The 14,818-nt window shown below is 31.9% G+C and overlaps 1 protein-coding gene across 1 annotated transcript; it reads right to left on the bottom strand.

The window, feature by feature from the left end:
• Nucleotides 1–457: 457 nt before the first annotated feature.
• On the bottom strand, nucleotides 458–13,732 carry LOC123693210 (odorant receptor 13a-like). The gene is made up of 11 exons (XM_045638208.1): nucleotides 13,618–13,732; nucleotides 7,874–7,938; nucleotides 7,650–7,788; nucleotides 7,073–7,260; nucleotides 6,527–6,690; nucleotides 5,295–5,548; nucleotides 4,635–4,731; nucleotides 2,210–2,309; nucleotides 1,532–1,639; nucleotides 967–1,131; nucleotides 458–533 (listed from the first exon to the last, which is right to left on the bottom strand). Exons 1-11 carry the CDS (start codon nucleotides 13,730–13,732, stop codon nucleotides 483–485), a joined length of 1,446 nt encoding a protein of 481 aa, XP_045494164.1. The 3' UTR covers nucleotides 458–482.
• Nucleotides 13,733–14,818: the final 1,086 nt, after the last annotated feature.

Genomic DNA, 14,818 nt, shown 5'->3' with positions numbered 1-14,818 from the left:
TCAATTGCTGGTAACAAAATAATTTTTAAAATCAAATAGCCTGTAGATTACGAGATAAAGCATAATTAAATCATACATAAAAACAATGTAGCTAGTACTAATGAAAAATAGTGGAAGTATTTATTTATTTATTTATACAGAATCATTCTTTGTAATTACAGTAATAACACAAAAGCGTACATAGAATTTAGTAAAAATATGTTAACAAAAATACAAACAAAACGGAGTTACATACTATGTGCATCCAAGTACCTGATACAGAGGTCTAGGACAGTATTTGTACTGCTAGCAAAAATGTGAATTGGGGCATCGGAGGCCAGCACACGATTTAACAGATGAAGGGAGTATGAAAAATGAAACAAATAATACCGGGTTCAAGTATTTATTATGATAGAATTGCAGAAAAACAGTGAATATTTTATAATATTTCATTGATATAAATCAAATAGAGTAAAAAGCGTGCTAGTTGACTCGACGTTATTTCATCGAAGCCGGAGTAATACAGTGAGAGCACTATAAGCCGTTTTAACCATCTGCAAACGAACATTGTAACATGTTAATAACTAAACAAGGATCCTTACATAAGCCTATTAATGTTCCCTGTTGGGAATCATAATCAATATTGTACGCACATATTATATTTTGTTGAACAAGTTTTTACTATAGAGTTACCAGCTTTTATCGTGAGACACGTTATGTTTCATGTTCATTTAATAATATTATCTGTATAAACAATTGATTTGTACATTTAGATGTATTTTTTTACCTCAACATTTTGTTAAAATTTAGCATAGATTGATTATACTGAAAAGGGCTTTCTGTGTGCAACAAAAAAACATATTAATTTTAGATGATAGCAGAGTAAAACCTTTAGTCCCCTTCATTTGTTATTATGTACTACTACTGACTACTGGTAGATTAATCCTTATTAAATAAACATTGTTTCTTAACACATTTAGTACTAACAGTAGCATAGGCCTCCAGCGATAGATCGTACATGCCGCCCGCGGACATGACGAGCGGCTTGTTGGCGCGCGCCAGGATGAGCAGCATGCTGGACTTCACACCAGGAATCTTGGTGATACCGCCCTCCCAGCCTGAGAAGTATACCGCGTCGCCAATCGCTGTGCTCTGTGGAATTCTAGACTTTATGATTATGGAAATAAAATACAGTTTACAAAATTACTCTTATTTTTTCGATTACGTCCACCTAATATAATGCTTAAAGTTGTAAAAATGTGTGTACTCATTGCGTAAAAAGCTCGGAACCGATCTTGATGATACTTGGCAGTGATGTAGCTATCTTCTATTTGCTTAAATAGAAAGAAACGTTTATGTTATGTCTGTAATGTATGTAAAAATAATAATATTGAAGGTCTACTAGGAATTCTTGTGATTTGCTTTTTGTTTGTTTTTAGCAACTCTTGATTGTTTCAGTTTGCTTCCCTGCTTGCTTTAACCTACATACTACAAACTTACTTATTCAAATGGTTAACGAGATAATAAAAATATAAAAAAGAACGAATATTACCTGTATTTTCAATTCCTCGCACCATCGACACAATATGTAGAGTACAAACATATTATATCCCAAGTAGAGTAGACTCATTACCCATTTCGTGAAGTTAACATTCACAGACTGAAAATTACATTCATAAATATGACTTTTTTATCTGTTCCATATAATATTAAAACGTTGTGAATAATTGTCATACAGCATAGCTACATCATAAAGTATGGCTCTATATTTTTTCGTAAAAGAAATTTCACTGAGAAGAAAGACAGACAATAAATTTGCTAAGAACAAAACTATTAAGACAAGAATTTATTATTATTTTAGTAATAAGTTACTTATATTTAACGTCATTTTGTCTTTTTTAAGTAAGTAAAAATCTCTATCTGGAATGACGAGGGTGTCCTGGCAGAACAACGTTAACGTTACGTTAATAGATCACATATAATACTTATCTTTATAAAAACCTTACTATAATCATCATTATCATTTACTCAATAAAGTAGATTGTATAATTTTATTAAACTTATTAACTTATTTGTCAATCAAAGGCCGGCAAAGCACCTGCAACACTTCCAGTGTTGCAAGTGTTTATGGGCGGTGGTGACCACTTACCATCAGGTGGCCCACCTGCCTCTTTTTCTTGCTCTGACATAAAAAAATAATATGTAAAAACGTGTCAAATTGTATACTCACAATGGCCACTTGAAAACCAATACAGCAAATGAGAGTAGTGCTAACAACCATCTGGGCCAACATTGGCCTACTCAAGATCTCTCGAAGCTGTGACGTGATGCTAAAATTTGTGAATCAATATTTTACTAACCATAAAAATTATCGCATTTATTTAGTATAAAATATTTACTGTAAGCTAAACCGCGTATATAAAGGTTTTCAAAATATTCGAATGGTTTTATTATATTATCTGAACATTTTAACTGTGATACTTTTTTAACGACGAATTGAACTAGAAATACGTCACATAAATGTAACAGTTATATAATTTACAATCAAAATTGATGAGTAATTCATTAATAGGAAACAGGCTTGATTGAAAGGATGTTAAGGAGATTAAAGTCTATTGAATCCCGTTATTAGGGTGTACCTACTAATCTCATGCGTATGAAATTTGTACGAAGAGCTTGCATTTCTACTATATTTCACATATAAATCTAAACAATCACATGAAATTCAAAACAAAATCAAAGCATTCACAACCACAGTTAGTAAGTTCACCGTTCAAATAGTTATTTCAACTTACTCACAGCTCATATTAGAGTTACTAATAAATTCACATAAACCGTATATTTGTAACATAAGCGAGAATACTAAACTATATGCGGTATCGCCTGTTTCCACGTGAATTTAACTCAACAACGCCGCTCTCGATTTCATGAATATGTAATGCCTCCTGAATATGCTGACGTTACAAAGAGTACGTTAAAGGCTGTACATAGATGTACGAACTATAATATTATGCATATTTCCATAATAATAGTTGGTTGACTGAATTGTTTAGTGAAGTATACACAATATTTCGCAAACGCACTGTATACCTAAATCTTTTCTTTCGTACTGAAACTTATCTTTTAAAACAGTAACATAATTATGTTTTTGGATGTATACTAGACCGTGTACGTAAGTATAATCATAATATGTATTATAAATCTCGTGTCACAATGTTTGTCCTCAATGGACTCCTAAACCACTTAACCGATTATAATAAAATTCGCACACCATGTGCAGCTAACTTGTGAGATAGGATAGTTTAAATCTCAAATCGTTTTAGAGAAAGCGGGCGAAGCCGCGGGCGGTAAGCTAGTAAAATATAGATTTCAAAAATTACAATTAGGTATGTAAGACCCTTGTATTACGTAGACAACGTTAAAATATTAATGTGAATATATTACTTTACTCATACTTTATGTTACGTTCACGCTAGGAAAATGATGAAAATTCTTAGTAATATCTGTGGTAATATTTAAAGGAAATAGAAGCTTCTTTCCTTATTTATACATAGATTAAGCTTTTACATGTTGAAGTGTATAAAATATTATTTTCTATATATTTTCTATTCGGTTTGTAGACTTATAGTTAGCTGCCTGGAACTAAGAGGTATAAAGAGCCAGGGATGTTGCGGATGCTGATTTTTTCACATCCGCGGATGCGAATGCGGATGCGGAGTTTTGAAGGCTGACATCCGCGGATGCGGATGCGGATGCGGATGTTCAAGATATTATGTAAATAAAGTCTATTAATGAAGAATGGTAACTTAATTATTTACATTTTTTATTGTAATCAAATCAAAGAGAAGTACTTATTTTTATGTTAAACGCCTACTGGTACTTATATTAGTAAGTAAAATTAAAAATAGGAGCATTATACTCAATAAACAGTAGTATTGCCGCGCTACTAAATAATTGTCCGCTATGAACACTGCCCGGTGGAGAGGATAAAAATCTTCGTACTATCGGCGATAATACCTTAAATTCCTCTCGATGAACTCCACCAATTTAGAGAATTTTCACCCACATTTATTCTTTTTTTAGTGCGGTAAGCAAGTATGTAATTCCTTTTTAAGTACAGCTTCAATGCTTCCTAATTCTGGCATTTCTGTATTCTCGTCTTCACTCGACGAATCTAATACACAATGATCACTGTATCACAACAACATATATATTTATACGATAAGTAGACCACACACAGCGCAAACAAACACGTAATGATTTATTCACAAGAAACAAATGCACCACAAAAAACGTGTCGAAACTTGTCACTAATTCCTTCACTCCCATTGGTCATTGTCACGTGCGAGCGGCACGTGCCAAACGTCGGGCCCGCTCAATTTCTTTCTTGTCGCTACTTGCATGATTTTCACATCCGCATGAACATCCGCACTGATCAATGCGGATGCGGATGCAGATGCAGATGTCCAAATTTATGCGGAAGTTCCGCATTTGCGGATGCGGATGCGAATGTTCGCAACATCCCTGATAAAGACTTCCTCATTAAGTATTTACTATTTAGTAGCTTTTACAGTAGGGTTCGGCTTTATTTAATCCGCTTATGAATTCTATTTCAGTGATATCTTTCTAAATTTATTGGCTATCTTTTTACTTACTTTAAAAGAAATTTGTGCTGTTCTGTCAGGTCTCCCAATCTCCTTATGAACCTTTGTTGAAATTTTTTTTTCGAAAACAATTGACTGTCGTTCAGATCTGCAATGAATCAATTTCAAGTAAGTAGCAGTAGTATAGTTTTTATCTATTCATATTTAAAAAGATATAAAAAAAAATATTCACATTTCTCCTATTGTATAATATAATATTATTTCACCACTTAGAATACGAATAAAAGGATTCCTTACTTAGAAACCCTTACATATCTCAGATCTTAGAAAACATATTGTTGATTACCTTTATGGGTTCGCTCCAATTTACTTGCTTCTTACTTACTTAAATCCCTCATCATATTATTTTTAATATGTCATACCAATAACATGCTCAACGGTTTTAGGAATTAAACTTAATTAAATTAAAAAAAAACTATATCTAATAATAAAAAAAAACTATATCTATCTAACTATATCTAAAATCGTGTATTCTATTGACACCGATTATTACTGTCGAGATTATTAATAATTCTTATATACTTAAAGAAACTTAACACAAAATCCCTTTTGTGATTATTAAATCCAATAGGTATAACTCTATATTCATTTTTTTATATCCTCGCTTATTTTCATGACCTTATACATTAACTCATATCTTACCTTTCTTACCTTTACAGTCTTCAACGCAGTCCTTCGAAATATTTCTGAAGCAGTCATTCAACACAGCGAATTGGCACAGCAAATGCATTAAATGTGCTTGTATAGTCAGATCATTCACCATCACGAAGTACGACACATATGAGAAGATAACTACCAAGGCAACATAGGTTATAGGGTATAGAGTGGAATTCTGGTAGTCGTAGGGCAAACGAACAGACACCATTAGGTTGTAATCTAGTTCATCTACTAAGGGATAAATGTACCTGAAACATTTCATAATATAGTTGAGTAGATATTTGAGATTGTTAATAAAGCGGACTACTCACTTACCCACCGCAGGGGCAATATTGGGATTCCACCCTTAATTGCCTCCTTAAATAAAGGCAAGCAGAGGCAATTTAGAGAATAGCTGAAATTGCTCTGTCCGACGTGCAACCGAGATTGTCCCGGCGGCAGGTGTATGAGCAGCCCGCCATTATTAATTTAATACTTCGTTTGATGAGCTGAGATGTTTAAAATATTTTTCTATAATCTATTTATTAATAACTCAGCCCCCGGAATCACAGACACAATAGGAAATCTATTGTGTCGTGGCCCGATCGGGCCGCTCGGGGCTCAAAGTGGGTCATCGTATGTATGGGCCTTAGAATGCTTTCTTATTACACTGGAGTCTGGAGATGAGCTGAATTTATCTTTTACATTGTAACATGTGCAGTGGAATACAGGTGAAAGTCATTAGGAGAAAATCTAAGTTTCATTCACTGAAGATTCAAGTAGATATAAAATAGCGCTAGGATCATGAATTAAATATATTACTATAAAATTAAACATATCATTATTCTATTTTATTTGTTTTTACTCAGTGTCCCTTATATGGTATGATATCATGTTTAATTTTCCGACTCTATATCCTAGATTAGACTACAAAATCGAATTTAATATTATGTAAAAGGATACAATAAAGTTTAATTCATTTGAGTTTAAAGTATGTGAAATAGGTCTGAAAGGGATGTGAATAAAGGTGGAAAAGGACCTTTACGGTTTCATTTCATCCTTTGATATTTACCGTTCCAAATAAAACAATACCTGGCATACAAATAATACTTTACTTAATACCTATATGTATATTACCCATGAGCCGATTGCGAATAACACATCTGTGAACTGTAATATTATCTATTTTTTAACTCTTACTTATCACAAGCAAATAAATTAAATATTAGTTATTAAAATCATACTACCAAGCTATAAGTGTACATGTCCCAAGAGCCAAAAGGAGTTTCAAATGCGCCTCATTTCTCTTTTGCCAAACTTCCAATAACTTTTTCCTTTCGGCAGTCGATAGATCAAAGTTAGGGGAATTCATGGACGAAGCGAGGCGTCTAAACACGTTCTTGTGTACTAACTAAAAGAAATAACGTTAAACTATTTCAACTGGAAACATAACAAACTTAGAATTTCATTAAACAATACTTTAGTGAGAGATTTATTAAACTCTACCGAGGAGTTAGTTCGTTCGGAATGCTCTAATGGAAACAGATCACTATAATAGCATATTGGAAACAAATAAAACATATTGCTAGACGAACTGCTAAGATTAGGTTCATGCCCTTTTGATAGACACTGGTCTTATGTAAAACTTTTTACGCATATTTTTGTAATTTTAATCGACAGATAAGATAAACATTATCTATCAAGAAGTGAAACTATAATTCCTTCGATTCGAATGTACGATGTCTGACCTTTCGACACGAATATCCAATTTTATATTAATTATGCAACCTTACCCTGCTTCTATACTTATAATATGCACTCATCTGAATAGCGATAATATTGGTGCTGTCTATAATAGTATCTATAGTCAGTCGTGCGCTGACAAATTGCCATACTTCGCTGAAAACCAGCAAGAGTATCAGTGACTTTACTGTGGAGCTGTATATCCAATAGCCTATATTTGTCTCTGAGAATGATATACCTGGTAGAACAAAATGTTTCAATGAATTAAATAATCTTTTTACATTAAATAAATAAAATATTGTTATTTATTAATAGCGATGGGGTGTTTTGGGAGCTATTGGTTTTAAAAGTGTTATAAATAGTTTCAGGTGGTGTGTGTTCCTTAAAAATTATCAAAATGTTATGTTAACATAATATGATTATGTTCAATGTACCTTTATGAATTTTTATTATTATTTTTTTAAAGTAAATTTTTCGTTGCAAATAACCGGAACAGAAATCGGATTTTTTTCAAAGATATGCGATAATAATGATAAAATATAAGAACCGATTATCGAACTGTATGCGAAATAAACAGGTACTAACTTCAGCTACATTATTGAGTGAAACAATTTCCTAACTTCTTACCTTCTAAGTATATTACTCGGTACATTGACTCAAAGTATTGAGTTTCAAGTTTACCGCTGGATTCTACCAATGCTCTGGTATTTGTTAATTTCCTCCAAATGATTCCTAATATTCCTTTCATTTTAGATTTCTGGTTGAACTGGGATTGGAGGTATGTGGGCGTATCGCGATTCGGTTCAGTTTATTGATGCTTAATAATTTAATTGATTTTTAAGCTTAGTTACCTCGTGCTCAATGTGTCCATTGTACGATTTGGATTCATTTGTAAGATATAACGTGACGTAAATACCTGATATTATTAATAAGATTTTCTCATTAGATTATTAGATTATATTATTATATTAGTAGATTTCTCATTCTAATACATCATAATAAATATTGTTAAGTATTTATGATATTATATGATAATAATTAATATGTTTTACCAATTTCAAATTAAAAACTTTAAATGTTTTACTTTCGTATTACGAATTTGTGTGCATATAAAAGCTATGAGTATAATAGATACTATTTCTGCACACATTTATAGCCGTATCGTCCTCGAATTTTATATAGTTCCGTGTAAAAGTCCGTCCAAAGCTGAAAAAGGCTGCGCTTTGCATATTTCACAGCAATAAACCTTTGCCGAGCGAGCAATACGTGACCATTATCTATTCCGATTTGAAATTCCTACCTAGAACTCCATTGTAATTTGTCCCGACTCAAATTCTGACATAGAATATCAAGAACATTGTTTTAATGAACAATATGGTCTAAGATCCGAATATAAATCGAAATGCAACGGCGTGATAATAGAATGAGATCAATTTTATAATAAATTTAGTGTAGGTATTAAAAAATGTATTAAAAATGGGTTGACTGGGAAAATCCTGGACAGGACATTTTTAATGAATTTAAAAAAAAAACGTTTTTTTTTAAATTAATTGCAGTATCAACATAATAAAAATATTTATAATAGACTTAAAGTATGAAACCTACAAAATATGCAGTCATAGTCGTTTTCTAATATTTACCGGGACAAACGGCTAGGTTGGCAGGTATAAACAGGTATGTCGGTATAAGTTACTTTCACTTGATAGGATGATGAAAAAAAAAATGTCAGCTCTGTTTTATTACAAAATTGTTTTATTATCACGAAACTGCAATTAATAAAAAATGAAAATAAAAGATTAAAAAAAATATATCATGTCCAGGATTTTCCCAGTCACTCATTTTTAATACATTTTTAATACACTTATTAAAATTGGTCTCATTCTATTATCACGCCGTTGCATTTCGACTTATATTCGGATCTTAGACCAATAATTTATTTAAAATATCATTTAAAAACAATTGATTTAAAAAAAAAAAAAAACATGTACCGAATGTTAATTAATCGGCTTATTTTACTAAAATATATTCCAGAATGTTTACCATTCCATTTTAATATAAATCCATTTTAATTTAATATATTCCATTTAAATATTTATTAATGAAATGTACGAGAAAATTTATTAATTGAGTTATATAATGGAAACAGTTAATTTGTTTTACACTCATTAATTATTCGTAAATCATCATTGCGGTCAATTTAAACTCCAAATTCGTGTATCCTAATTGACAGTTGATACCTCACTTGAGCTTCTCGTAGATTGGAAAGTAATTGGAAAATAATAATAACATTCTGTATAGCTTTCAACAAATTATCGTAAATTATTTGAATATTTTCCGTAATGTTATGAACCTATATTACTTACTGATCCTATCTGGCAAATCATCACTTCTTTTCATTGTTTATCATAATTATTTATAAAACACTAGCTGTGCCGCGCGGTGTTGGTCTTAGCGTGATAATATAATATAGCCTATAATACTCGTGGATAATATAGCTTTCGAATGGTGAAAGAATTTTTAAAATCGGTCCAGTAGTTTATGAGCCTATTCATTACAATCGAACAAACAAACAAAATTTTCCTCTTTATAATATTAGTGTAGACTATAGCTGTGCCCTGCGGTTTTTATCCGCATTGCTCCACTCCTGTAGGTCTAAGCGCGATGATATATTATAGCCTACACAGCCTTCCTCGATAAATGGGCTATCTAACACCGAAAAAAATTTTCAAATCGAACCAGTAGGTAGTTCCTGAGATTAGCGCGTTTAAACAAACAAACAAACAAAATCTTCAGCTTTTTAATATTAAGTATAGATATATTTTTTTAATTAAGTTTTAATAACTAACGTAAAACGTTGAGACCATAGTTGACACAATTAGGTATTTAATATCAGTAGGTATATTATTTCAATGCTTTATAAGAAAATGTGTATACTGTATAAACTATAAAGTATACTTTTAACTGTATAAAGAAATAATAAAGTTTTATTTCATTTTGCTTGCAAATGAACTCGTATAAGTTTCGACAGCACCGTTAGCGTATTTGTTAGAAATTGCATGAAAGCCGCAAAGTTTCGGTCGAACGAATTGAAATATATTTTATTCCTAACTAAATATTGTACTAGTTTTTACTTAGGCTGGTTGCAGAGCTCGACCGACCATCAGTGTGTACATCAGTCGCGCTTGTCATATGTATGGAAATTCTTAAACCGTTCATAGCTAGACCGACCATACGCACGCGTATTGTCCTGCGCATTAGTATCATAGTCATACAATTGTTGATGCGTATCGTCAGGACCGACGGTATGCACTGACGGTCGGTCAAGCTCTGCAACCAGCCTTAGGCAAAAACATTCGTACCTAGTCCTAGAGTTAGATAGAGGTTAGTTAACGTTAACTTTCATGGCGGTATTTAATAGAAATAAACACAGTTTATAATTCGATACCTACATCTCTATACACTTTTTAAAATATTTATAACTATGAAATGTATTAAACTCTACAAAATTAATATTTTCGAAGTCGTTTTTCTTCCGCTTATCCAATAAATTAAAAAAATGGACCCTATGTTAGCTTCCTAATCTCTTCGAATGTATATTCTAACACACATTTGAATAAATCAAGAATAACATAAATAAAAAGCAATGTAAACATTTCTGGTCAATAAAATTTCGTAAACTAATAAAATTAATTATCAGATGACGGAAGAACATCTATTTCTGTTTCGCCCAAACATCAGTGTCTGTCATACATGTCCCCTTTTCTAATTAGAAGTCAGACATGTGGTAACGATTTATTTGTAGGTCCGTATTGGTTACGGGTTATTTTTACGGTAAAAGTTTAAAGGTAAGCTGAAACTGTTATACTTGTGTAGAAGGAATTATATTTCAAACATTTTAAGAGACCGATATCTCGCTAATGAATAAGGAATAGTAAGGTCATAGTCACGACTGTTATTTACTACTACAATAATGAACACAATTGGGTCTTTATTGAAAGTTATTACTTTGCTCATAATTGCTACGTTTAAAAATATTGTTGACAGACGTTTGATCTGTTTAATTTAGCCCTAACACATTGTAGTTACGAAACGCATCTGTTTTAAAACAATCATTGAGAACAAGTTATTTTTATACTCTTTGACAGTGATATGTGCATTATAAATGTCCATGTCAGGTGGCGGTTGGGTTTATTGAAACTGTATACTTGTGTTGTATTTGTGATTCATTGCTGTCCTTGAAAGGGATAATGCTTTCTTAAAAGCTAATGCGCTAATTGATTTGAGAACGTTTAATTTTATTAACGGGTTGTTTAAAACAAGGTAAATGTTTGAGACTGATTTCAATACGCTTGATGTATAATTATTAATTCGATTAGTTATAAGGAAAACATTGCTAAATATTTTTTTAAGTGCTCGTTAACAGAACTCCTCAGAAAAGGTTTAACATCAGCTGAATATTAGCTATTAACGTAAAAACTATAGATACGTTAAAGTGTCAAACAACTTGTCAGAATCTTTATCAGCAAGATGCAAACTGTCTCTTTCTCTCCAATTAAGCAACTCAAATACCTTTAATAAACAGAAACACGTGTGTCCAAGTTCTAGAATGCACAAGTTAGTTAATGCATTCTCTATGCTATTGCACTTAGAGTAAATGAAACTTGGACTGTTTAGAAAGATCATCATTAACAGTAGTAAAGCATGCGTTTGACAAAGCGCAAACAAACAAACATTTAGCTACGTTTTTCCATGGACGTTTTCGGTCAGTTTTAACAGTATTTTGGAAAATTTATCGACTTCAATTATAACAAATAAAATAATATAGGTACATAATATTATAATAAATCTCAATTTAAGACGTAAATATTCAGTTTGCTCGTAAGTACCAATCACAATGAAATAAATTACTCTATATTAATAATCATTGTTTGCTAATTTAATAACTATTCAATGAACCTCATCTAATTGTAATGATCATTCCCAATTCAAAAAAATGTTAATAGAGCGTGACATTGGGCGTGGCTCATATAGATTTTAAAGACACACACAATTCTAATTGAATTATCGAGATAACCTTCATTTATTATCACACATTTTACACTAATAATTTCTAATACCGTTTTTGTGATAATACTCTTTTAACCAGTATGAAGTGGCATTATTGTAAAAACTCTGTTTTAAAAAATCTCAACATAACTATTAATTAATAATTGGTCTCCAAATAAATATATTATTAGTTCATGTCTGAGGAATTATTAGGTACTCCTAAAAGGTTATACTAAAATCATAACAGTTTTAAATGCTTCAGTGAAACGCTAGGAACTCGACAAGATTACTCGTTAAATAGGGACTGCAGACTCATATTCAATTAAAACTTCTTCATCTTAGAGGAAACTTACTGCTTCGATGACACAGCTTTTATGTTATTAAACTAAGGTATAGTAGTATATATTATCTATTTATACATAAATATGTAAATACGTTAAAAATCAAACGTAAATACATTTGATTGGTTATGTATCTTGTAAATATAAAACTGAAGAATTTGTTTGTTTGAACGCGCTAACCTCAGGAACTATTAGACCGATTTAAAATCTACTTCACCGTTGTATTTTTTTGCGATCGCTGAATTGTATTTGTAGATATTGTAATTGTAAGCATTATATTATGTACCACGGGCAAAAACGGGGCGGAAAGCTAATACCTACTTTATAATGACCACATTTTTTTATTCATTGCATTCTATTTAACCGACTTCAAAAAAAGGAGGAGGTTATCAATTCGGCCGGTATATTTTTTTTAAAGCTGCAATTAAGAAAGGTTCCAAGTTTATTATTTAACGCTAGAACAGTCCAAAAACAGATACCCATACAAAATAAGTCATAAAACGAGGTACAAAGTTTGAAAACATAATTTGCCCCGCAAGAACATTCCAAGCCGCAGATGTTGAAAACTTCAAGCATTAATGCCACTTTGAACATATATTAAACCACAAAACTCTTAACGGAATGTAGTCTTGCAAACTTGTGATGACAATGTTATATTTGTAGTACGATTTTGAAGCTAAAGTTACCAGCTTTTTAAACATATAAAAATGTGATACAGTTAAAAAAATATATCTAGGAGATGCATTAAGGCTACTGGTTATCTTGTAAGTTATCTTAATATATATAAATCTCGTGTCACAATGTTTGTCCTCAATAGACTCCTAAACCACAATAAAATTCGCACACTATGTGCAGTTCGATCTAACTTAAGAGATAGGATAGTTTAAACATGTAGGTACCACGGGCGAAGCCGGGGCGGATCACTAGTAGGATTATAAAGACTTGTTGATTATAAAGACTAAGTTTAGTAAAAATCTAACTATTTGAGTATATTTTAGGATCTATTAAGAATAAGAAATAATTACGATATTGTCCCTTTATTCCTTCAGATTTCATAAATAGCTATTCTTATTACGTTTTGTGTATTTAACCTAAAGCTATGTCAATAAAACACCGTGTGAACATTGAAATCTCAAGGATCCATAACAAACATAACATCAAAAGCGTCGAAAGCCACACAGCTCTGGTGATAGACAATAAACACTTACCTTCTAAATACGTAACGCGGTACAAATATTCAAAGAACATAGCCTCCTCTCTAGCTGAGTGCTGTAAAGCTTTAGTTGGTGTTAATTTTAACCAAACACGGTGGAGCAGACCCATTTCGGCCCCTTGAAATGTATATTGTTGAAATAGATGCATTTCTCTTAATTATATAAGTTCTAGGGAGTGTTTCCATTGACAGAACTAACGATTTCATTTGATATATTTAGAACAATAGTTGCTTTGACGTAATATTATGATATTTAAGTGAAGGAACGTTATATTTGAGTACTAGCTTAGCGCCCGCGGCTCCGCCCGCTTCTAAAACCTAACAAATTATATACCTACTAAAACCTTCCTCTTGAATCACTCTATCTTTTAAAAAAACCGCATCAAAATCCGTTGCGGAGTTTTAAAAATTTATGCATACAAGGGGACATAGGGATTAGGGACATAGGGACAGAGAAAGCGACTTTGTTTGTAGTGATTTTAGTCTTTAGACAACATCGCAAGTAGTATGGTAGAGTAAGATTAAGAAACATTGCATATAACAATAAAATACATGATAGATACCTAGGAAAAATAAATAAAACACCTTGTTCATTTCATAATTTAATACCACATGCAATAACACACATTAATAATTTCAACAGTAAGTATATTTTATTTACAATAATACTCTTTACTATAAATTAATTAATAAATAATCAGAGTTATAACAATAATCATTTTATATTATGTATGTGCTTCTATAGACACTTTTATGAATATAAAATTTCAAATGCAAGCGTACACCATAGGTATCATAATAGATAGGGAGGCGAGGTAGCTAAATGGCGTAATTCAACGGCGTCGTCGAGACTTATCAAAATCGAAAGAAAAAATAATTTCGAAAAGAAAAGCTTATATGGTAAAAACCATTTTAGCGGTGGGTTTGGCGTGTACGGATTTTCAAAAATGTAAAAAAAAAAAATAGTTACTTGGGCATTCTCGAGCGCGTCAGATATTCATACTACGTATGCCCCAAGTGCCTCTGATAACAACGGTACACTAATCTGCCGGTTTGCGTGGTGGGGCTAGGCATATAAATTCGTCAAAATGCACAAAAAAAAAATTACTCGAGCGCGTCAGATTTTCGGAAGGGGTGTTAAGTAGGCCCCAAGGAAGCTCCCCTTAAAAAAACTGACGATTACGGCGTGACGATAA

Source organism: Colias croceus, chromosome 7 (genome assembly GCF_905220415.1).
Source record: "Colias croceus chromosome 7, ilColCroc2.1".
Lineage (NCBI taxonomy): Eukaryota > Metazoa > Arthropoda > Insecta > Lepidoptera > Pieridae > Colias > Colias croceus.
The sequence above is the reverse complement of the archived record's forward strand: the minus strand, read 5'-3'. Positions and strand labels throughout refer to the sequence as shown.

Coding starts and splice junctions, on each gene's coding strand:
- LOC123693210 (XM_045638208.1), bottom strand. CDS start 13,732: ATGGGTCTGCTCCACCGTGTTTGGTTAAAATTAACACCAACTAAAGCT. Junction 6,691..7,072: donor ATTATAAGTATAGAAGCAGG/GTAAGGTTGCAT, acceptor TATTTCTTTTAG/TTAGTACACAAGAACGTGTT. Junction 1,132..1,531: donor GCGAGGAATTGAAAATACAG/GTAATATTCGTT, acceptor AGAATTCCACAG/AGCACAGCGATTGGCGACGC.